We start from the raw sequence: 25,493 nt of genomic DNA, 5'->3' as shown, positions 1-25,493 counted from the left end.
AACTTCTCTGGTGGAGAAGAAAAGGCCATAATTAGAGTCAAGAAAATTATAAATGTGAAAGCTCACCAGTAGACACAAACATACAGTAAACGTAGGAAATCACCTACACACAAATATGGTATCAACACCAGCGAGCATGAGAAGACAAGAGGACAAATGCAGGATACTGGAAATGCATTTGAAACTAAGAGACCAGAAACTTAAAACAATCTTGTTTATATAGATCGCTGCATCAAAACCTCACAGCAACCACAAACCAAAAATCTGCAATAGAAAGATCTACAACACACAAAAGAAAGTAATCCAAACATGAAACTAAGGATAGTCATCAAATCACAAAAGAGAACAAATGAGGAAGGGAACAAAAAAACCTACAGAAACAAATCCCAAATAATCAACAAAATGGCAACAAGAACATAATTATCAAAGATTACCTTAAATGTAAATTAACTAAATGTTCCAACCAAAACACACAGACTGGCTGAATGGATACTAAAAACAGACCCATATACACGCTATCTTGGAGGAGGAAACGGCAACCCACTCCAGAATTCTTGCCTGGAGAATCCCATGGGCACAGTAGCCTGGCGGGCTACGGTCATGGGGTCACCATAGCTGCAAATGACTGAAGCAACTTAGCATGCATATATGCTATCTAAAACAGACCCACTTCAGATCTAGGAAGAGATAGACTGAAAGTGGGAGGATGGAAAAAGGTATTCCATGCAAATGAGAATCAAAAGATAGCTGGAGGAGCAATACTTAGACAAAATAGACTTTAAAATGAAGACTGTTATAACAGACAAAGAAGGACACTACATAATGATCAAGGGATTAATTCAAGAAGAAGATATAACAATCATAAATACATATGCACCCAGCATAGGAAAACCTCAATATATAAGCCAAATGCTAACAGCCATAGAGAAGAAATTGACAGTAACACAATAATAGTGGGGAACTTTAACACTCCACTTACATCAATGGACAGATCAACCAGACAGAAAATCAATAAGGGAACAAATATAGACCTTAAATGACACAACTGACTAGATGGATTTATTTGATATTTATAGAAAATTCCATCCAAAGTGAGCAGAATACATTTTCTTCTCAAGTGCACATTGGAACATTCTCTAGGACAGATCTCACGCTGGGCCACAAAGTGAGCCTCACTAAATTTAAGAAAGTTAAAAACATATCAAGCATCTTTTTAGATTACAATGCTATGCAATTAGGAATCAACTACAGGAAAAAAAAAAGCCTGCAAAAACACAAACACGTGGAGGCGAAACAATATGTTACTAAACAACCAATGGATCACTGAAGAAATCAGAGAAAACTTTCAAAAATACCTAGAGACTGACAACAAAAACACGATTCAAAACCAATGGGATGCAGCAAATACAGTTCTGAGAGAGAAATTTGTAGCAATACACTCTCACCTCAAGAAACAGGACAAATCTCAAATAAACAACCGAACCTTACACCTAAAGCAACTAGAGAGAGAACAAGCAAAACCCAAAGTGAGAAGGAAAGAAATCATAAAGATCAGAGAAGAAATAAAAAATATAGAGACAAAGAAAATAATAGAAAAGAACAATGAAACTAATATCTGGTTCTCTGGAAAGATAAACAAAACAAAATTGATAAACCTTTAGCCAGACTCATCAAGAAAAAAGGGAGAGAGCTCAAATCAACAAAACTAGAAATGAAAAGAAGTTACAACTGACACCACAGAAATACAAAAGATCATAAGAGGGCACATCAAGCAACTATATGCCAATAAAATGGACAACCCAGAAGAAATGGACAAATTCTTAGAAAGGTACTATCTCCCAAAACTGAACCAGGAAGAAATAGAAAATATGAACAGATGAATCACAGGTACTGAAACCGATTTAAAAACTTCCACCAAACAAAAGTCCAGGACCAGATGTCTTCACAGGCAAATTCTAACATGCATTTAGAGAAGAGTTAACCACTTATCCTTCTGAAACTCTCCTGAAAAATTGGAGAGGAAGGAAACTCCCAAGCTCATTCCATGAAGCCACCATCACCCTGATCCCAAAACCAGAAAAAGATATCACAGAAAGGAAAATTACAGCCTGATATCACTGATGAACAACACGGATTCAAAAATCTTCAAGAAAATACTAGCAAACTGAATCCAACACTACATTAAAAGGAGTATATACCATGATCAAATGGGAGTTATGTCCACAGATGCTAGGACTCTTCCATATCTGCAAATCAATCAGTGTGATACACCACATTAACAAATTGAAGAATAAAAATCTTACAGTCATCTCAATATATACAGAAAAAGCTTTTGATAAAATTCAACAATCATCTATGATAAAACTCTCCAGAAAGTGGGCCGAGAGGGTACCAACCTCACTATGATAAAGGCCATATATGACAAACCCACAGGTAACATCATACTCATTGGTGAAAAGCTGAAAGCATTTCTTCTAAGATCAGGAAAAGACAAGAACGTCCACTCTTGTAACTTTTATTCAACAGTTTTTGAAGTCCTAGCCACAGCAATCAGAGAACAAGAAGAAATAAAGGAATCCAAGTTGGAAAAGAAGTAAAACTGTCACTCTTTGCAGATGACATGATAATATATAGAGAAAATACTAAAGATTCTACCAGAAAACTATTAGAGCTCATCAATGAATTTGTAAAAGTTGTAGGATATAAAATTAATACAGAGAAATCTATATGCTAGATTAATACAGAGAAATCTATACACTAGTAAATTTCTATACACTAACAACAAAAGATCAGAAAGAGAAAGTAAGGAAACAATCTCATTTACTATCAGATCAAAATGAATAAAATAGGAATAAACCTACTAACGAAGCAAAAGATCTGTACTCTAAAAACTATAAGATGTTGATGAAAAAAATCAAAAATGACATAAACAGAGGGAAAGACATATCACATTCTTGGATTTGGAGAATTAATTTTGACTATCCTATACAAGGCAATCTACAAATTCAATGCAATCCCTTTCAAACTACCAATGCTTCCCTCCCCGCCCCACAAAACTAGAACAAAAATGTTTTAAAGTTGTATGGCAACACAAAAGACCCCAAATAACCAAAGTAATCCTGAGAAAGAAAAATGGAGCTGCAGGAATCAGGTTCCTTGACTTCGGACTCTTCTACAAAGCTACAGTAATCAAAAGAGTATGGTATTGGCACAAAATCAGAAATATAGATCAATGGAACAGGCTAAAAAACCTGGAAATAAATCCATGCACCAATGGTCAATTAATCTATAACAAAGTATGCAAAAATATACAACAAAGAAAAGACAGTTTCTTCAACAATGGTTCTTGGAAAATTGGACATTACTTGTAAAATAATGAATTTAGAACATTCTCTAATACTGCATGCAAAAATAAATTCAAAATGGATTAAAGACCTAAATGTAAGGTTGGACACTATAAAACTCTAAGAAGAGAATGCAGGCAGAATACTCTTTGATGTATAGCATAGCAACAATGTTTTTGGATCCATCTTTTTACAGTAATGAAAATAAAAACAAAAATAAACAAATGGAATCTAATTAAACTTAAGAGCTTTTGCACAGTAAACTGTAAACAAAATGAAAAGACAACCCACAGAGTGGGGGAAATATTTGCAAAGGAAGTGGCTGACAAGGGATCAATTGCCAAAATCTACAAACAGCTCATGTAGCTCAATTAAAAAAAAACCACAAAACCTCAAACCACCCAATTAAAAAATAGGCAGAAGATGTAAATAGACCTTTCTGCAAAGAGGGCATGCAGATGACCAAACAGCACATGAAAAGACGCTCAACATCACTAATTATTAGAGAAATGCAAGTCAAGACTGCAGTGAGGTATCACCTCACAGCAGTCAGAATGGCTATCATCAAAAAGTCTATAAACAATGCTGGAGAGGGTGTGGAGAAAATAAAACTTTTGTTGGTGGGAATGTAAATTGGTACAACTATTATGGAGAATAGAATGCGTGTTCCTGAAAAAACTAAAAATTGAGCTAACATATGATCCAGCAATCCTACTTCTGGCTACATATCCAGAGAAACCATAATTCAAAAGATACACGCATCTCAATGTTCACTGCAGAACTATTTACAATAGCCAAGACACAGAAGCAATCTAAAAGTCCTCTGATAGAGGAAGGGATAAAGATGTGGTACACATATACAATGGAATGCTACTCAGCCATAACAAAGAACGCAATAATGCCATTTGCGGCAGGATAGACTATCAAACTAAGCAAAGTAAGCCAGAGAAAGACAAATATCATGTGATATCACTTACACATGGAATATAAAGATGATGCAAATAAACTTATTTACAAAACAGAAACAGACTGCCTGACTTCAAAAACATACGCATGGTAACCAGTAAAGATGCAAATGATAACCCTGTATCAGTTCAGTTCAGTTGCTCAGTCGTGTCTGAGCGACCCCGTGTCTGAGCGACTCTCCATGACCCCGTGAATACGAGATAGCAAAAGAGACACAGATGTATAGAACAGTCTTTGGGACTCTGTGGGAGAGGGTGAGGGTGGGATGATTTGGGAGAATGGCATTGAAACATGTATATTATCATATGTGAAACGAATCACCAGTTCAGGGTCGATGCATGTTACAGGATGCTCGGGGCTGGTGTGCGGGGATGACCCAGAGGGAGGATAAAGGGAGGAGGGAGGTGGGAGGGGGGTTCGGGAGGGGGAACTCATGTACACCCGGGGCGGATTCATGTCAATGTATGGCAAAACCAACCAATATAATATTGTAAAATAATTAGCCTCCAAAAAAAAAAAAAACAAACATACTCACGGTAACCAAAGGGGAAAGTTAGAGGAAAGGATAAATTAGGTGTTTGGGATTAACACATACAAACCACTGTACGTAAAATCAACAAGGACCTATTGCATAGCACAAGGAACTCTACTCAATATTCTATATGGGAAAGGAATCTGACAAAGAATGGATATATGTATTTATATAACTGAATGGATATATGTATTTATATAACTGAATCACTCTACTGTACATCTGAATCTAACACATTGTAAATCAACTATGTGTTAGGTGCTCAGTCATGTCCGACTCTTTGTGACCCCATGGACTGTAACCCGCCAGGGTCTTCTGTCTTCTGTCTGTGGGATTCTCCAGGCAAGAATACTGGAGTGGGTTGCCATTTCCTTCTCCCAACCAAGGGACTGGGTCTCCAGCATTGCAGGCAGACTCTTTACTGTCTGAACCACCAGGAAAGCTCATCAACTATACCCCAATATAAAATGAACATTAAATTAAAACAAAGTATTGAAGAGTTAAAAAAAAATGTGTGGACAATTGCACTCTAAGATTTTTAAGAAACTAGAGCAAAAGGGAAAATCTGTTATTTGATTTTCATTTTTCAACAACAGAAGGAAAGGAGAGGAAAAAGTTTGTTAAAATGGTTATTTTTCTCCATTGGCTTAAATGTCCCCCTTGTAAAATAAAGATATTAGGCAAATTATAAAAGAATAAAGTAAAAGAAAAAAAAAAGCTTCTTCACTCCCCAAACTAAAATCTATCTTTGGGGGTCAGAAAAACTATGCCCCAGAGAGTTTTGGGGATGTGAGCAACACTGTATCACAGCCAGGGTCAAACCAGCAGCAGGGCCCAAGAGTTCTGACTCCCAGCCCAGTTCCCTGGCCACAGGGGCACAGCTCTTTTTCTGGGCACCAAGAAGTGTCCTGGGCCAGGTGAGTGGCAGCGGGGCACTGTGGGGGGTTGGGGGTGCTCACCGGTCAGGGTCATCACTGAAGTAGTAGTTGACCTCCCCAAAGGTGCCCACATCATTGTCTGTTGCCTGAAACGGTAAGAACAAGAAGTCATTACTGCCTGAACCAGCTGAGGCTCCCAGTGTCACCAGGAAATGTCCACAGTGAATCCATGCTTCCCCCATATGGTTCCTCAGGCTCAGGCAGAATTTTCTAGAGCCATGTGGTTTAATAATGTTTTCACAGCATCACAAATGGAGATTTAATACTGGAGTGCACAGTTCCAGAGGATCGGTCTTCTCCCTAGATCTCTAACTTTGGGAAACCACCCTTCTGGACTCCTGTCAGACATTCTCTGCAGATGATCACAGGGCTTGGACCTGTGAAGAGAGACCCTGAACCAGTGGCGTGGGGTCACAACTTGTAGGTTAGCAAAATATCTCAGAAGTGATGGTGGGTTCAACCATCTGGTGGCTTCCTGCAGTGACTCTCCTCCAGCCACCCAAACCTCCAAGTCAGATGTGCTGCCCAGTGGGGGAGACCCTATGGGGAGATTTCTGGTGTTCCCCCTTCTCTAACCCTGGGAATAATCCACTGCATGCATCGGGCAGACTGTCATCTTGCTGGCAACCTCTTCTGCTGGAAGCAGTCTGCTGCCCAACCCCCCACCCATCTTCTTTGGCATCTGTCTCTGCTTGAACAAGTGGTCTGAGTAGGGGCTGCTCTGCCCATGACCTCAGAGTGGTCCTTGACCACAGATGGGGCCTATCAGAATCCTTCCCTGGGATTCTTATTGCTGCTGGGGATAAAAACTGTCCTCTGGGGCAGTGAAGCTGGAATGATGGTTCTAGAGTCCTGAATCTGACACCCTTTCCCATCTCAGTTTGGTTTGTGAGCTCAAGAAGATCTGTTTTATCCAGGCTGGTCCAAGCTGGATTTCTGTCAGTGACAGTCAAAAGAGACTGGAGGGAGAGTGACCTGCTTTATGCCTAATGATGATGGCAATAATGGTGACCACCGCCAGCCTACACTGCTATCAAGCACTTTATATTGTCGAGGGCCACCCATGTTTATTACTACTCATTTTATCCTCACAACTGTCACAACATTAGGAAAAAGATACACATTTCTACCCATCACACAGATTATAAAACTGAGGCCCAGACCACAGTGAGGTCCAGTGTAACCCTGTCACCACTCTAGGTCATTAGGAGGTTCAAGCATAGTCGGGCAGTAGCTGGGATTCCCTACTCTGAGTCCAGAGTTCCTTTCTTTGGGCCACCTGACCCTCACCATCCCCTCCCTTCTCAGGATGATGGTAGTTACAATGCAGGTTTGGCTTTTGTGGCTGGGACTTCTGGGCTTCTGCATTGCCCCTGGTGTGGTTACATCCACAGTGCAGAGTAAGTGACACCATTCAAGTGTTTATTCAGTAGTTACTTAGTAAACATGTACTCCATACCAGGCACTGTGACCTCTGCTCCCTCCCAGGCCACTGCCCTAGAGCTGGGCAAACTGCTTCCTGACACCAGACATCAGGAGAGAAAGGCCTTGGGCTGACCTTGGGGTCATCTGTTTTTCACTCACAACGTCTTGATAAGATCACAGTTGGATAAAGGTTCTGTTGCTAAAAATATGGTTCAATATATTTTATTGAATATACCAACTGGATATATTCAAAATATTTATTTTTTAGTTTTGAGGTATAATTAATGAAAATTATTTTATAACTTCATTACACATAAGTTATGATAATATGTTATATTGTAAAAGTGTTAGTCACTCAGTCATGTCTGACTCTTTGTGATCCCATGGATTACAGCCTTCCAGGCTCCTCTGTCCATGGAATTCTTCAGGCAAGAATACTGGAGTGGGTAGCCATTCCCTTCTCCAGGGGATCTTCCTCACCCAGGGATCAAACCCAGGTTTCCTGCATTGCAGGCAGATTCTTTACCATCTGAGCCATCAGGGAAGCCCTGATATTACATTGAGGTATAACTGACAATGGAAAGGATTCCCACTATTGCGTTAATTAAGTACCTATAACCTTACAGATTTCCCTTTTTTTCCCCTTGTTTGGTGAGAACACTTAAACTTTACTCTCAGCAAATTTCAGTTGTACCACACACTGTTATCTACTATAGCCACCACGTTATAGATTAGATCTTCAGATCTTACTCATCCTAAAACTGAACGTTTGTACCCATTTATCAGTATCTCCCTATTTCTCTCTCACTCAATACCTTGGTACTAAAAATTTTTTGAGATTCCTTTTACAATTCCTAGGTTCTGTGAACTCTGTTACTTCTGTGTGCTTTATGGAAACCTGAATTTTCAAGAAAATGCTCCTTGTGTTCAGTATGTTCAGTTCAGGAAGGCAGAGAAGTAAACGATATATTTCTGTTTCAAATGATTTAAATGGAAACAAATATGTTTATATTCAAAGGGTTAAAATCTTGGTTTTCTGGAAGACTTTGTTATCCAGAAGGAAGCCACTTCCAGGCTGTGGGCAGCCTGCTTTTGTAGGACAGCCTTCTGCACCCAGTTTCCACTTAGTGTCGCCACCGTGCTCAGCAGACTGTGGGCCTCTGTCCTCTCACCGCCCGGGCCAGGCTCTGAGCACATCCCAGGTTCTCAGGGGACGCAGGTCAAATAAGTGGAAACATAAATGCCAAGATATGTAACCCACCCTCCAACCCAAGACTGAATCCTGGGCAGACCCTCCCCTGTGCCTGAGACACCCGACAACTGCCTTTACCAGCTCCTTGAGCTTGTCATGTATTTTACCTTCATAATGACTCTGTTGTTGCTGTTCAGTCGCTCGGTCACGTCTGACTCTTTGCAACCCCACTGACTGCAGCACGCCTGGTAGGTGTTATTATCAGTACTGCCCCCAGTTTACAGTCGGGGAAACTGAGGCACAGAAAGGGTGACAGCTTATTCGAGGCTTCTCAGCTCAAAAAGTGGCAGAGTCAGGGTTTGAACCCAGTATCGGCTTGCCACACCCTTCACCTCAATGTGTTCTTGCTTCTAAACCAAGAAGAGAACCTGTTCTCAGACGGAGAGGTGCCTGGTTATTCCAGGAGAGAGAAGAACACAAGCCCTCATCATAAGCCCATCCATCATCTCTCCTTTCAGGGACCAGAGAAGTGGCGGAGGTGCCCATAAGCCCCTCCGGTTCCACCAACAAACAATCAACCACCACGTATGGTATTACAAACTATAATAACTGTAGCCTGGTCTGGGGAGGAGATGACCAGATGCCATTAAACCCCTTGGCGAGGGGTCAGTGTAATGTAGAGACCCTATTTCCAGGTCAGAGTTAACAGCCGAGGTCATTGTGTGACCAAAGAGCAATCCCCTGGGGTCTTGGCATTCTCATTTATCAAAGGAAAGGGTCTTGGGAAGCAAGAGGGGCAGAGCCATGTCTGCCGGGCTCACCTACTAGCCTAGATGGTGCCAGCACCCAGCAGGTGCTTCACAATTGCTTGGGAAATGAGTGAACCAATCCTAGCAAGAAGGGAGCAGTGGGGAGATGGGGGCAAAGGCGAGGAGAAGAGAGGATTCTAAGGAAAAGGGAGGGCAGAGAGGAGAGGGAAAAGGAGGGGAGAGGCTCAGAGGTGCAGAGGGGTCAGCAGAGTGGGCGTCTCCTGCCCCTGAAGGTCACATCAGGATCCTGGGGAGAAGCCCTTCACATTGGTGTGGCCCATGGAACAGCACTTGGCCTGCTAGAGTGGGGAGGGCCCCTGAGGTCCCCCATCCAGTCCCCTTCACCCTGAGGCTCAGGGAAATTAGGTGACGAGCCCCTGGGGATAAGATGGGACTGTCTTCTGTCTGTAGGCCGACGCTGGCCTCTACCACCCCTCCGAGTCCCCACTCCCTCCCTGAGTGGGCTGAGTACAGCCCTGGTTCCCACGGTGACCTCTTTCCCGGGGGGCCTCTTGCTGCCTGCCCAGGCGGCCGATGCTGACCAGGGAAGATTTGTGAGTCCTTTACTGCCACCGTCTAATGACCGTATGAAATATGTATGCCTGGTGAAGAGGAGAGGGAGAACTTTCATTTTTCAAGTGCATGAAGCAGAATAATATGAAGACGAAAAGCTGCTTCTGTGCGCCTGCCAGGGCGGGGGCAGCCGGCACCCACACAGAGGGAGGGGGCCTGGCTGGGGTGCTCGGGCCAGGGCCAGGCTGTAGTGTGGCCAGTTAGGGGCTCTGTGCCCAGGGCAAGGCAGCAAATTGGACCCACTAGGCAGCCCTGCCGGAGACCCTCCTTTACATTCATTCTTAGCCGTGCATTCCGGCCTTGCTGCCAGCTCCGGCCTCATCTCAGCTGGACCATGTGGAGCTCTGGGACTGACATGTCCTCTGGCTCCCCAAGGTTGGGTCAGGGCTCCACCCTGCCACAGACATTCCCAGCCCTGACTGCACAGAGGGTTGAAGCTGTGCCAGGGTGGGGTTGTAGGGCCTGGACATAAGGAGGGCTCAGGAAAGCTCGGATCTCCGTCATCTATAGCTACAACTGCATCCACATACACACCACACAGGTTAAGGTACACTATACACTTAACTCAAAAAAGATTTTGAGCCCTGTGCCAGACAGGCACACCAAGGGATACAGAAACGAGGTATAGACTTGTCTGTCAAAGGGAGGGAACGGGGCACACAGAGGCAGATTTCAGGAATGGCAGACTGTTCCCAACGGCACATGTTTCAATGTGCCAAAGTTCAAAGTCTCAACTGCAGATTGTTTCATTCTGACCACATCCATACATGGTAGGTGCTTAAATAGCCCTCAGATCCTGTCTTTAACAAACAAGGAAAGAGACAGGATGATAAGGAACTTGCCAGAAATGTCACAGCTGCTAAGCAACAGAGCTGGCTTCCAAATCCCTGTGCTGAAAACCATTTAGCACCTTGTGGGACAGGCCCTGGGAGTTCCATCCTGTGGAGGCCAGGGAGCAGCTCGGTCCTGCCTGCTCTGCTACCCGCCTGCAACCTGTCCTGTGCAGGCAGGGCTCTGTCCCAGCCCCTTACTGCTGCTTACCATACTTTTCACAACCTCCTTTCCAGACCTTGCATCGTGCCTGAGCAACGGAAAGATCAACAGACGAATTAGGTGCCAGACAGTGACCAATGGCTCCCCTTTAAGAAGGTGGGTTTGAGGCGTGACCAGGGGATGGTGCAGAGAGAACAAATGTCCTCCTCAGGCCATGAACACCCTGTCCCTCCTGCCATGTTCTGGGAGTGCTCTGTCCCCCTACAGGGTCACCCCCAGGATCTCTCAGGCCAGTCAGAGGGCTGCAAGGATGGGGGAAGGGGATGACCAGGATGGGTGGCTCTCATTCTGTACCTGGTGACTCTAAGAAATGTAGAACCAGGGTTCCAGGTGGGCCCCTGGGCTGTGCTCCTGGCCCTCCCTCTGACACCTGTGTGTCCCCGCTGCTATCCCACCTGAGCTAGAGTCTCACCCATAGGTACATATTAGCACATTCTGCCACTTGCCAAGATTACTACAAGAGGCCCAGGGACAAGATGGCAAAACCTGGGGACCATGGCATCAAGGCTCTGCACAGCTGGCCTTGGTGGTTCTGTATCCAGGTCTCCCTGTTGCACCCAAACCATCATACTGCCTGGTCATCCATAACTGCTGTCCACACTCTGGCCCACCCCTCAGAGCTCATCCCTAGTGCCCCCTCCCTTAGGAAGCCCCCTGGCTGCTCGCTGTTCTTGGCCTGAGAACCCCTAGCTGGACCGGTTTGGGAACAGCCTGCCATTCCTGAAATCTGCCTGTGTGTGTCCCATTCCCTCCCCTTGACAGACAAGTCTGTCCTTATTTCTGTATCCCCTGGTGTGCCTGACACAGGGCTCAAAATCTTTGTCAAATTTAGTAAAGTCTGGGATTTTCATTGCCAGACACTGAGGGCTAGCTTGGCCTTCCTTCTGGGAGGGCTAATGCTCCCCATCAGCAGAGCAGGGGCTCCTTGGGTGGCCCAGGAGGCAGGGCTGGGGTTCATAAAGCATCTCCAGTGAGTCTCCCAAGCTCAGATCTCTTGTCCAAGCTCTGTACTGACCAAACCCCAGAGGCAAGTGGGGTGGGGGCGAGCACCCAGTGAAGGGCCCTCGCAGTCAGCCTGCGGCACGTGCAGAGCAGGTGAGAAGGGCACAGTGGGTCTGGAGGGGCAGACGGGGGGTACCTAGCACGCCTCAGAACAACCTCCACCAAGATGACGACCAGACTTGCGCTCAGTCACGTACTCAGTAAACACTTTCTGACATTTCCAGTGTGCCAGCTCTCATGCCAGGCTCTCATGCCACAGTCATAAGCAAGACACCGCCCTCGCTGGAATGTGACTTACAATCAGAAAGCAGGGATAGACAACGACAGAGGAGAGAAATAGCTAAATAACAGACAGTGGAAGAACGTTGCGGAAATACAGAGGATGGGCTAGCAGGTGACTGGGGTTGCCAGTTTAGCTCGATTTGTCTGTGACAGGCTCCTTGGCAAAGTGTACTTGGGTCCACAGGACAGTCATGGCGAGACACCGAGAAGCCCGGTAGGTCCTGATGAGGACTGCTCTCACTGAGGCCTGGAGGTGGCTCAGACGGTCTCTGCCTCCCCCAGCAGAAGCATCTGCAGCCCAGGAAGACCACCGGCAGGTCAGCATCTGTCCCTATGGTCAGTTCGAGGGACAGGGTGCAGCTGGGACTGGTTCCTGCCCAGCACCTGATTTATAAGGCATCTCCTCCGATTCTCCCCAACACTGGCATTACCAGCAAAACTAATTCCCTCATTTGGGCCTTTATAATTGCATCCAAGAGTGCTTATTTCTGTGATGGACAATGCCGGCAGAAGTGTAATTTTCTTCTGCTGACAAAAAGGAGAAAAAATAAATACATGGGGGGCGGAAATTCCAAAGGTTAAGACAAGGTGAACCTGCAGTGAGGGAACAGCCATCCCCAGATGGGCCAGGCTGTGTCAGAAACATCCAACTGTCCCCTGGCTCTAGGGTGGGGTGGGGAGCAAAGGACCCCCTGGCATTTCCCTTTGAACACTTACTGTGTTGTGTCAGGAGCTGTGCCCGGCATTTCCCATGCTTTATTTCATTCTTTCTTCCTCAGAGTCCTATGGGACCAGCACCTGTATTATTTCTATCTCACAGATGGAAGGAACTGAGGCTCAGAAAGGTCGGTCAACTTGCCCAAGGTCAAACAGTACCAGGACACGAACCCAATACAGTCAACTGCAAGACAGGTGCTCCCAACCTCTCCCCTCCCCTGCACTCTGTCCCCCCATCAGTGGGGCCAGGGGAGAAGCGTCCTCCTGCAGTCTGAGAGCTCAGCCATGGGACCCAGAGTGCTCCTAGCAGGTCACCGTCCTCACCCTGTAGATGAGGCCCCCACAGGCAGTCTTTTCCTTGTCACAGAGGCTCTGCCTCCAGCCTCTACCTGGAGTGGGTGGGCTCCAGCAATTCTGGCTATACCCATCGCAGAGGACACAGGGGTTTCTGGCTGTGGTTTCCTCAGCCAAGACACCTGCCCTCAAAGTCAGTCCCCCGCTCCATCTCGTCCCACCGAAGCTTAGTCTTGGTGTGTGCAGGTGGCTCAGGGCCTAGGCTCGGGGAGGCTGCCATCGGCTAAAGGCCGGGGCAGCCTGGCTGGCTGTGGGTACCCTATTGACTTGCGCAGGGCTTTTCCCTGGCACCTTGGGGATATAACTCTCCCTTCAACTTGGATGGCCGGGCCCTATACTCAGCCCAGCTCCGTGCCCTCTGATGCTCATCACAGCATCTCACCCCCACTCCCAGGGACCTGCCATGTCAACAGCGGTCAGGTCCTCCTGTCTCTCCCCCAGCCTATTTTGACAGTGAGCAGACGCCATCTCTCACCCTCTTCCATTCATTTGCCCTGGGCCAGGGGCCTCCCTTGCAGGCTATCTGCCTTGCCGATACCATATCCATGGGTTCCCAAACCATCCTGTCATCCCTCGTCATGGCGCTGCAGACGCCCATCCAGTGATGCTGGGCCTTATGCCCCAACCTGACTCCCCCCTGCTCGGGCCCCCTCGGGTCTGCCTCTAACCACTGCTCAGCAGAAGCTGCTGCACTCTGATCCCCTCCCTTGGGCAGACGCCCTTCTCGCTCATGTTGCTAAGCACCCTCTGCCTTCTTCACAGCTAGGAAGTCCTGCTCTTGTGTCTTCTCTCGCCCATCCTGAGCCGTCTCGCTTTCCTCTGACTCTCTCTCTTCTCCACACACGCACCCACTCCCCGCCACACACCCTCTCTCTCTTCCTCAGGCAGCCCCCAATACCCCCAGTTCCCCTCCCACCCTCACACACTCTCACAGAAACCTGTCCGGCTCAGGCGGACCACATCCTGCCACATATGCCAACACAGGAACATCTGCTCAGTCTCGAGCCACCCTTACCCCGACCCCAGCCTCAGCCCCTGCAGCCCCTCCACACCCCTCCCCAGCCACCTGTGTGCCTCTCCCTGGGGCCGGCAGCTGGCAGGCACACACTCAATCACTCCCCACCAGTGTCCGCACTCCCGTCACGCGTGCTTGCCCGGATGCCCCGCATGGGCTTCTGCTCTGAAGCAAGGCGGGCCCAGCTGCCTCCCCAGCAGTCCTGGGTCCCGGCAGTCGTGGCAGGCAGTGGGCACCGGCGAGCAGTTCTGCTCCCGTGCACAAATCTGCAGAGAAGGGCACACGGTACAATTTGTTCAGGAAACAATAGCAATGTTTGACATGTCATAAGGATTGATGGAGCAGAAATTTACATGGGAGAATGCATTTTTAAACAGCTCCACAGAGCCCCGGTGCTTCACTGGTAATGCTTTCCACATTTATCATTCACTGAGCCCCTCTGAATAACTCTTTAAAATACATAAGATTAACTGCACTCTTGCAAGCTTGTGGGGTGGGGGGGTGGTTGGGGGTGTTGCTGTGTGAGGCAGGGAGGGACTCCACTGGAGGAACCCAGTATCCCAGAGGCTGGGGTGGCCTCCACTTGGCCTGAGTAGGCCCACGGGGCCTGGTCCTCTCCCCTATTGCCACACTCCCTCCCATGGGGCTGTGGACGAGGATTTCGACTTCTCTAGAGGATACAAAGCCTATGGCCAGGAAATATAATCTGGTCTGCCCCCACTTCTGGGGAAATGCTTGGTATGTCATTTCTGTCGTCATCTCAGAAGGAAGCTATCTGATCCAAGAAGGAAGCCAGGGCTCATGGGCGAGGGCATGGTGAGGGGTGGGCAAATGAGGTTTGGCTGGAAGTTGCTGCTGTGAGCACCTTCCTGGGGGTTCTTGGCCCGGGGGTGGGGTGCCACACTCCTGGGAGGAGAAGAAAGGACAGCAGTTGTAAGGAAAGGCCTCCCACTGGACTTGGTGGAGGGTAAGAAGGTGAGTGCTGCGGTGGGCAGTGGGACGAGGGAGTGAGCCAGAGGGTGCAGGAGAGATCCCGGGGAGGCTGTGGGTCATGGGAAGAAAGATACATTCAGGAAAGCCCCCGGGGTCTGCTCTTGGCCTTCTGCGTGTGAGGAGGCTTCAGGACTAGAGTGCTACTGGGGAGGCTGGAGACAGAGGCTCAGAGCCCATGGTCAGCTGAGTCGGAGGGCAGTTAGGAAAGGGTGGGCGCCCGGTGGGTGGTAGACCTAGGGTAGACCACTCCTTGGCGCAGGCCCATGCTGCACCATTCGCGGTCCTAGTACTGAGAGCAGAGAAGGCCTCAGGATCTCAGTCCCACCTTCCCTACGGGAGTCAACAACCAGTGGGACGTGGGTAGAGCCCCTCTGCTCTGCCTGCTGGAGGGTGAGAAATGTCTTTCTCCCTGGGAGGCTGGCCCAAGGCCCTCAAAAGGACCTGTGATTCTGTGCAGGGTTGTGAAAATCCCTCCCAAAGGGGAGGGTGAGATCTGGGTTCTGGTCCAGCTTCTGCCCAAATATCAGCTGTGGGACTCTGAGGAAGACCCTGGCTTCTCGGCCCACATGCTGCAGAGCCTCCTGACCGTCCGCCTGCTTCTCCTCTGATGCTAGCAGCCCATCCTCCACCAGAGCCAGATGGAGCATCTCGCCACATGGGACACATTCTCCAGCTTAGAAGGCTCCCAGGGCACTGAAGACAGTCCCAGCTGCTTGCAGCATCCCTGAGGTCTGATGTGGGCCAGCCTCTGTAGCCTCTGACTTCCTTTCCTGGCCTATTTGCCAACAACCATGGTCACATCCACTCCAATCCTCAGTTTCTCATCTGTAAAATGGGGCTAACGATAGTACCTGCCTCATGGGATTGGTGTGGGGATTTTAGAAGGTACACCGCAGAAGGTGCTTTAGACCAGTGCCTGGTGCATAGGAACCTGCTGTCCAAGTGGAGCCAGTATTCATCTTTCCATGCACAGTTCTAACTATTCACTCTTTCTGGCCCTCAGCAGACCTGCTCCTGCTGAGCCCTCTCTCAGCCTGGCCCTCCCGCCTGGGCTGTGCCTGCAGTGGGCTGGTGGAGGAAGAGGGAAGTGGCACTGAGCCCTGTGGGAGGGGGAGCTCCAGCAGGGGCCAGACCCAAGCCCCGCCTATTACTGTGTCCATCTGCAGCGGGGGAGGAGGAATGAAAGCTAAGAAAGGGCTGACAAGCGCACTTAAGGTGTGGGATCCTCAGCTTGCTTGTTACTGAAGACTTGGTGTTGTTCTTGGGCTCCTCCACCCCTTCCTTATTTCTCTTTATTTTAAAACCTGCAAATAGAAATTGATGGGGAGCAAATTGCTCTGGCCAGCGGCTCTGTGCTTAAAGAAGTCGTCACGGGAAAGCAATTACGGGATGTCAAGGGCTGTCAGGGTGGCCACGCTGCCTGCGCCCCATGCCTGACGCTGCCTGGTGGTCACCAGGCCTCCTGCTGGGGAGATGCCATGTTGGTCTGGGGGGCCCCATGGAGGCAGGGGGATAACTGCCATCACTGCCCTGCTGAGTATCAGCTCTGGGCCTGGCACCATGTGAGAAATGTGACATGGCCCTAATCCTTAAAGCAACCAGCAAGACGGGGTCACAATCCCATTTTACAGATGAAGCAATTCCAGCTGATATGACTGCAAAAATAGAAATAGCAGCTCATTCTTGCTTAGTCCTTACTAGGCTCTAGGATTTATTCCAAGAAATCTACGAATATTAGCACATTTCATTTCCACTCCTACTCTGTGAGATAAGTACTAATTCTACCCTCATTTTAGGGAAAGTGCTCAGCTGCAGTAGAAGCTTCTGGCACCACACATGACCCCCTATGCCCACTTCCAGGCACCGGGGGCTGCTTTAGGGGAAGCACCTGTGCCTCTCTTGTCCTGTGGACTTTCTTCTCAAGGGAGCTGTTGGAATGATGGGGTGGCCACATTCCCCAGAAGCTGCTCCGACTTAGATGGGGCTAGGACTCATTGGACCCATAACCTAGCCTCCTTGACCTGAGTTCTGATAGCTCAGGCACAACCTTCCCACTGTTCCCACGGGGGACTCCAGGAGCCCCCCGTGGAAACAAGCTTCGCGGTGCCATCTTGAGTGACCTCGTCTCACTTCCTACTCCCATCTGAGTTTCCTGGGGTCACCTCCCAAGTAAATTGCCTGTCTTCATGTCCCTGTCTCAGAGTTGGCTTCTGGGGAGCCAGGCCTCAGACACAAGCCTCAGGCTGGATGCTGGGCACGCACGGTGTCGGGGCACCCGACAGTATGCCCCCAGTCCTCTTGGCACTCACAGTGGCCAACAGCTCAGGGACAGCTGCTACTCAGCTCAGGGTCCTGTAGTTGGTCACCAAGAGGTGGGACTTGAACCTTCCATCTGTCTGACCCTTGTACACACAAATCAAAGAGCAAAAAAATCCCACTCCTAACTCTTCTACAACGCTGCCCATTTTTTATGCCCCCGGGCTTGAGGAAGACTCAACCAAGTGTCTTTAAAAAAAAAAAAAATCACATCAGACCCCTTCAAACAAAGAAGACTAGAATGCAGAAAGTCATTTTCCCAGGGATATGGGAGGGTGATTGGGGGGTGAATGTGACGCTCACAGTCGGAAGGGACTAGAGGCCAGTAATCAAGATGGATTATGTGGTAGAGGATGAGAAGGGGAGAGTGCCAGAGAGAGATGGGGACACCGTGGCTGGGCTCAGTCAAGTGGGGCCTGAAGTGCAGAGGACATGGAAGGAGGAGGAAAAGACAGTCCAATCAACCCCCTGGGGATGCAGCCCAACTGTGGTTGGGAACGCCTCCCCTCACTGCTAGATCTTACCACTGTATCCCTGCCTGGAGTCCAACCCCCTCCCTCCTCTCCTTGCCTGCTTCCGTGGGACTCAAAAGGCGGTGCCAGGCCTAGTGGGGAGGTGGGGAGAGGTACCTGTGACTCATGTCCTGACTCATGCGCCAGGACACATTCCCACTCAAGGTGACTTGGAGCTGGGTGGCACAGCCCCCATGCCTGCTGCCATCGATGGGCTCCGATTAGGCCAGCATGTGTGTCTCACTAATGAACTATATTGATTCCACATCCTCCTGTTGTCTCCCTAAATGGCAAGACACACAACTGATAGATTAAATACTCACACAATTGCCCGCTTGACATCTCCATCACTCCGCCTATAGGTCCCTAATGAATTTTACAGCCCCACAACGACAGAAAAAATTAAGGTCAAAGTCTGACGCAGGAACTATAAATCACCCATGATCCCGAGCCCAGCAGAGGGCTGCAGTCCCAGCCCCTCTTGCACCTGAGCCAGTCCAGCCCAGGGCTTGGTGGTGAGACAGCCAGACTGTGTGTATCAGTGTGGGCTTGGAAGGGTGTGCTGGGCACATTCGTGCCTGAGAAGCAGGCCCTATCCATAGACATTTGGGTTTCCTCACTCCTCTGCCCATCCCACAAGTAGTTAGAATGCGCTAAGACTGAGAAATGAGCCAACAGGAGAGCAGCACATCTCATTTATACAGACTTGCTTCCCATGGAGTTCAGAACAGTCTAGCCACGCTGCTCTATAAATGTCTCAGAACAGGCAGATAATTCAACAGCCTTCTGTCCATTTTGCAGACAGAGACAGGTTCACGGAAAAAACGGGTTTTCCCAGGGTCCTTCAGCAAACTGAATCATTGACCTGACTTCAAGGCTGCAGGTCTTATGACAATGGGAGCCTAAAGGGATTTTTGATCCTTGTCCTGTTTCTCCTTTGGGCCATTGGGTATCCTGGGTAGAGAGAGGGCTCTCTGGGCCTCGGGTTCAGCCTGGACATCAGCCAGCCCAGTTTCCATTCTGTCATGCCTCTCAGCCCCACAGTTTCACCAAGTGAGTCTTGGAGGGGTTCAGCCTCTAAGGGAAGGCTGTGGTGCCTCATGGTGAAGGGAAGGAATGGACTTGGCATTCTAGAGACAAGGGTTCACCCTCAGCTCTGCCTGCTCCACAGGTGTGTCCTCCAGCAAGCGGCTCACTACTCTGAACCTCAGTGCTCTCATCTATAAAGTAAGGACACTAACTTCTGCCTCACCAGGCTGTCGTGGGGATTCAATGAGATAACACACAGAAGGTGCTTAGTTTGGCACCAGGCACTTAATGTGAGTGCCTGTCATCTGTTTAGTATACACTTTGTGCCAGGCGCTGCACAAAGTTTACATTATCTCACCGAACCCCCGCAACAGATCCATAAGGAACTATTGTCATGGTCAATTTCCAGGAGAGAAAAGTGAGGCCACACAGAGGTTATCTGGCAGAGACTTAAATACCCATGCCACCTTTCTCAAATGAACCAGGCTTTCTAGGTGGTACAACACTACCTGGCTGAAATACCACATTTCCCACCTTCTTTTGCAGATAAGCACATTCATACAACTAAGTTAGAGTTAACACCTATCCTTCTGAGACTCTTCCAAAAAATTTCAGAGGAAGGACCACTCCCATGCTCAATTACATGAGGCAAACATCACCCTGATCCCAAGATCAGAAAAAGATAACACCAAGAAAAGAAAGTGACAGGCCAACAACACTGATGAACAGAGACGCAAAAATCTTCAACAAAACACTAGCAAAAAGAATTCAACAATAAGATTAAAGGATCATGCACCATGATCAAGTGGGAATTCTCCCACAGATACTAGGACTTTTCAATATCTGCAAGTCAATCCATGTAATATACCACTTAAAAAAACTGAAGAATAAAAACCTCATGACCATCTCAATAGATGCAGAAAAAGCTTTTGATAAAATTCAACACTCATTTATGACACAAATTTTCTAGAAAGTGGGCAGAGAGGGAACCTGTCTCAACATAATAAAGGCCATATATATAGCAAACCCATAGCTAACATCATACTCACAGGTGAAAAGCTGAAAGCACTTCCTCTAAGATCAGGAAAAAGACAAGGATGTCTACTCTGTCACTTTTACTCAACATAGGTTTGGAAGTCCTAGCCACAGCAATCAGAGAACAAGAAGAAATAAAAAGGAATCCAAATTGCAAAAGAAGTAAAACTGTCGTATTCTGCAGATGACATGATTCTGTATATAGAAAATCCTAAAGATGCTACCAGAAAATTACTAGAGTTCATCAATGAATTTGGTAAAACTGCAGGATACAAAATTAATACAGAGGAATCAGTTACATTCCGATACACTAACAATGAAAGATCAGTAAGAGAAATTAAGGAAACAATCTCGTTTACAATACTTAGGAACAAACCTACCTAAAGAAGCAAAAGACCTGTACTCTAAAAATTGTAAGATGCCGATGAAAAAAATTGAAGATGACACACACAGATGGAAAGATATACTACAGTCTTGGATTTGGAGAATCAATTTTGACTATCCTATTCAAGGCTATCTATAAATTACCAATGGCATTTTTTTTTAAACAGAACTACAACAAAAATTTTAAAAGTTGTATGGAGACACAGAAGGCCCCAAATAGCCAAAGCAATCCTGAGAAAGAAAAATAGAGCTGGAGGAATTAGGCTCCCTGACATCAGACTATACTACAAAGCTACAGTAATCAAGAGAGTGTGGTACTGGACAGAAATATAGAAGGTAGAAAGATAGATCAATAGACAAGGACAGAAAGATAGATCAATAGAACAGGACAGAAAGCCCAGAAATAAACCCATGCATCTATGGTCAATTAATCTGTAATAAAGGAGGGAAGACAACAAAATGGATAAAAGACAATCTATTCAATAAATGGTGCTGGGAAACCTGGACAGCTATACGTAAAAGAACACTCCCTAACACCATACACAGAAATAAACTCAAAATGGATCAAAGACCTAAATATAAGATTAGATAGTATAAAACCCTTAGAGGAAAACAGAAGCAGAACACTCTGACATAAATCACAGAAGTATCTTCTTTGATCCATCTTCTAGAATAATGAAAATAGAAACAAAAATAAACAAATGGGTCCTAGTTAAACTTGAAAACTTCTGCACAGCAAATGAAACCATAAGCCAAACAAAAATATAATGCACATAATGGGAGAAAATATTTGCCCATGAAGCAACTGACAAAGGATAAATCTCCAACATATACAAACAAAATATATGCAGCTTTATACCAAAAAAAAAAAAAAAAGCCAATCGGAAAATGGGCACATCTAAACAGACATTTCTCCAAAAACGACATACAGATGGCCAAAAAGAGCATGAAAAGATGATCAACATCACTAATGATCAGAGAAATGCAAATCAAAACCACAATGAGGTATCACCTCACACCAGTCAGAATGGCCATCATCAAAAAGTCTACAAATAAATACTGGAGAGGGTGTGGAGAAAAGAGAAACCTCCTACACTATTAGTGGGAATGTAAATGGATACAACCACTATGAAGAACAGTATGGATATTTCTTTAAAAGTAGAAATAGAACTATCACATGATCCAGCAATCCCACTCCATATATCCAGAGAAAATCATCGTTTGAAAGGATATACATGCACCCCAATGTTTATTGCAGCACTATTTACAACAGTCAAGACATGAAAGCAATCTAAATATCCCTCGATAGAGAAATGGTTAAAGAAGATGTGGTACATATATACAATGGACTATTACTCAGTCATAAAAAAGAACAAAATGCTATTTGAAGCAACGTGGATGGACCTAGAGATTTTCATACTAAGTGAAGTAAGTCAGACAGAGAAAGCCAAATATCATATGCTATCACTCATATGTAGAATGTAAAAAATGATACAAATGAACTTATTTACAAGACAGAAGCAGACTTACAGATATTGAAAACAAATTTGTGGTTACCAAAGGGGAAATGTGGTGGGAAGGGGTTAATCAGGAGTTTGGGATTAACATACATATACTACTATATATAATGTAGATAACCAACAAGTACCTACTGTACAGCACAGGGAACTCTATTCAATATTCAGATAATCTATACAAGAAAAAAAAAATCTTAGACTTCCCTGGTGGTACAGTGGATAAAAATCTGCCTGCTAATGTAGAGGACACAGGTTCAATCCCTGGTCCAGGAAGATTCAACGTGCTGTAGAGCAACTAAGCCTGTGTCCGACAATTATTGAAGCCTTGCTCTAGAGCCTGTGAGTTGCAACTACTGAAGCCCATGCGCCCTAGAGCCTGTGCTCCACAACAAGAGGAGCCACCACGATGAAAAGCCCATGTGCTGCAACAAGGAGTAGCCCCTGCTCACTGCAACTAGACAAAGCCCACACGCAGCAAAAGATCCAGTGCAGCCAAAGAGTCTGAGAAAGAATTAATACATGTACGTGTATAACTGAATCACTCAGCTGTATACCGGAAACTAACACAACTAACTATACTCCAATAAAATTGTTTAAAAATTAACTCCAAGCGGATGAAAGCTGTAAATATAAGACCTCAGACCATAAAACCTGAAAAAGAAAACACAGGGGGGAGCTCCTTGACAGTAGTCTTAGTGATGATTGTTTATGGATTTGATGCTTAAAGCAAAAGTAACAAATTAAAAAGCTTCCGAACTTCAAAAGAAGCCAACCAAATAAAAAGATAACCTACTGAATGGGAGAATATATTTGCAAATCACATATCTGATAAGGGGTTCACACCCATACCTATGGAATGCACACAGCTCACTAGCAAAAACCCAAACAATCTCATTAAACAATGGGCAGAGGGTACGAATAGGAGTTTTTCCAATGATGATGTGCAGACGGCCAACAGGTACTTGAAGAGGTACTCAATGTCATTCATCATCGGGGAACTGAACATCAAACCACGGAGAGAGATCACTTCATACCTATTAGAATAACTACGATTACAAAGACAACAAACAACAAGTGTTGATGAGCAGGTGGATAGAGAACCCCATGCACTGCCGGTGGGAATATAAACTGGTGCAGCCACTGTGGGAAACAGTATGGAGATCCCTCAACAAAATTAAAAATAGAGCTACCAAACGATTCAGCAATACTAGTTCTGGACATTTACCTGAAAAAAAGACAACACTAATTTGAAAAGATATCTGAACTCCCACGCTGACATCGACTTTTTTTTAAACAATAGCCAAGATACAGAAACAAGCTAAGTGTCCACTGAGAGACAATGAATAAAGAAGATGTACACATGCAGTGGTGGAGAAGGAAATGGCAACCCACTCCAGTGTTCTTGCCTGGAGAATCCCAGGGATGGGGGCGCCTGGTGGGCTGCCGTCCATGGGGTCGCACAGAGTCGGACATGACTGAAGTGACTTAGCAGCAGCAGCACACATGCAGTGGAATATTATTCAGCCATAAAAAGATGGAAATTTTGCCATTTGCTGACAATATGGATGAACCTCCTTGAGGGCATGAAGCTAACTGGAATAAATCAGACAGAGAAAGACAAATACTATATACTGTTACTTATAAGTAGAATTTAAGCAACCGCCACCACCAAGCCCAGCTCACAGCTATAGAGAACAAATTGCTGGTTGCCAAAGGCTGGGATGGAGACGGGTGAAATGAATACAGGTCAAAAGGACAAACATTATAAACTAAGTTCTGAGGAGGTATGTAGAGCATGATGACTGTCGTTAATGACACTTCACTGTATGTTTGAAAGTTGCGAAGACAGTAGATCTTAAAAGTTCTCATTAAAAAAATGACATCTAGTAAAATAAAACAGAAAGAACTAGGGTGTATTATCACACTTAGTAGGGAAGTACTGCTTTGTCCTACACATGGATGTGTGTCTGTGAGTGTGTCTTCTGGGGTATGAGGTTAAACATAATTTTTATTATGGATCATGATTAAAAAAAAAATGTTTAAAAGACACTAAGCAAACCAACGGGCATACGGGGCTTTGAGCCACTCCAGAAACAAGGTGAAAGGAACTGTAGCTGTCATCCCCTCCAACAAGGATGATGCAGTAAGATTAGGCTACTCCAGACCCACAAGCCCAGCTCAACATAACCCTAAACCTCTGCGGGCCCCCTTCCCCTGCTCCCACAGCCTTTCTGCCTCCTGCTTCCAGGGTCAGCTTTCAGGCCTGTGCGCCTCTCCTGTTGATGGGTCTGAGGGCTCCTGACCCACCCAACATAGGTGGACTCTGTCAGACATCTGCTTTACTGCGCTGATGACCTCATTCTGGCCCTGGCTGCACTTACAGTTGCCCACTGTCCCTTCACTTGCGGGGTCCATTCTATCTTCTGGTGTCTTCTGAGCAACTGCCTCAGAGGAGCGATGAGCAGCAACCCTACTGCAGGGGGTCTGACAGGTACAGAGGGCAGGGAGTCACAGTTCCTGATGTAGGAGGGGGCTGTCAGGGGCAGGCGGTCACGTGCTGTCGGGACAGACAGCCTTCAGGCATCCAGCAGAATCCCTTAATTTTACAGTAGGGGACACCAAGACCCTGGGAGCCAGGGACCTGCACATGGTCACCCCATGACGATGTAGCTCCAGCTTCTGGAGGGCAGGCTGAGCTCATCTCTCTGGACCCTGGAAACAGCTGATTCCAACAATAGGCTAGAGCTCAGCATGGGAATGGACACCTCACAGTGACAAGCAGCAAGTGGGAGGTAGACCCCAGGGCTTTGGAATCAGGCAGATCCAGGTTTGAATCCTGGCTTGGTCACTTGCTAGCTGGCTGATCCTGGACAGGTTACTAAACCTCTCTGGGCCTCCATTTCTTTCTTCTGGACAATGGGTCCAGGAAAAGGTATGAAACATGCTGTAAAGCGCTTGCCATTTATATACTGAGCTTACGGCATGGGCTCACCAGGGCTGTGATGATGAACTACAGTGTCCTTTCTCTTTTTTTGGACAAAGGGGCAAAGGTCAGCAGCAGACAGAGCTGCTCCTGTCAAGGATGGGAATTCTGGAGGCACCAGTGAGGGAGGCGTGAGAGGCCTGATGGAAAACGAGGCTTTAGATCAATTTGCCAAAAATCAAGCAGTCGAGCGACTAAATGGCAGGAAACTGCTGGACCTTGAACAAGGTCTGGGACAATCCACTTGAGGGCCGAGCTGGGGGAGCCCTGGCTCTCCATCCGGACCAGGCTCTAGCCAGTCGCAAGCAGCAGCCCCTGGCCTCCAACCACAGGCCCTGTCAAGGCTCCTTCCAGAAGCGCAGGGTGGCAGTGGGCAGCCAGCCGTATTCTCTCTCTTCGCTTAGCGCCTGTCCTACCTCTCACTCCATCCCATTCCGGGTTTCACGGACTGATATTTAGATTAAAGAGATAAACACATCCAGAGGAGCACTGAGGCCTGACAGACAGAGGAACTTGGACCCG

At 46.8% G+C, this 25,493-nt stretch overlaps 1 protein-coding gene across 1 annotated transcript in view; it reads right to left on the bottom strand.

Moving 5' to 3' along the window:
- Positions 1-25,493, bottom strand: part of CDH23 (cadherin related 23) — a 442,755-nt gene that overhangs the window by 148,104 nt on the left and 269,158 nt on the right. Inside the window, exon 14 of the mRNA XM_088841955.1 lies at positions 5,802-5,866. Coding sequence (XP_088698081.1) covers positions 5,802-5,866 — 65 coding nt within the window. The remainder of the gene's footprint in view (positions 1-5,801; positions 5,867-25,493) is intronic.

Source organism: Moschus berezovskii, chromosome 12 (assembly GCF_049115385.1).
Source record: "Moschus berezovskii isolate FMDL1 chromosome 12, NW_MosBer_1.0, whole genome shotgun sequence".
Lineage (NCBI taxonomy): Eukaryota > Metazoa > Chordata > Mammalia > Artiodactyla > Moschidae > Moschus > Moschus berezovskii.
The sequence above is the reverse complement of the archived record's forward strand: the minus strand, read 5'-3'. Positions and strand labels throughout refer to the sequence as shown.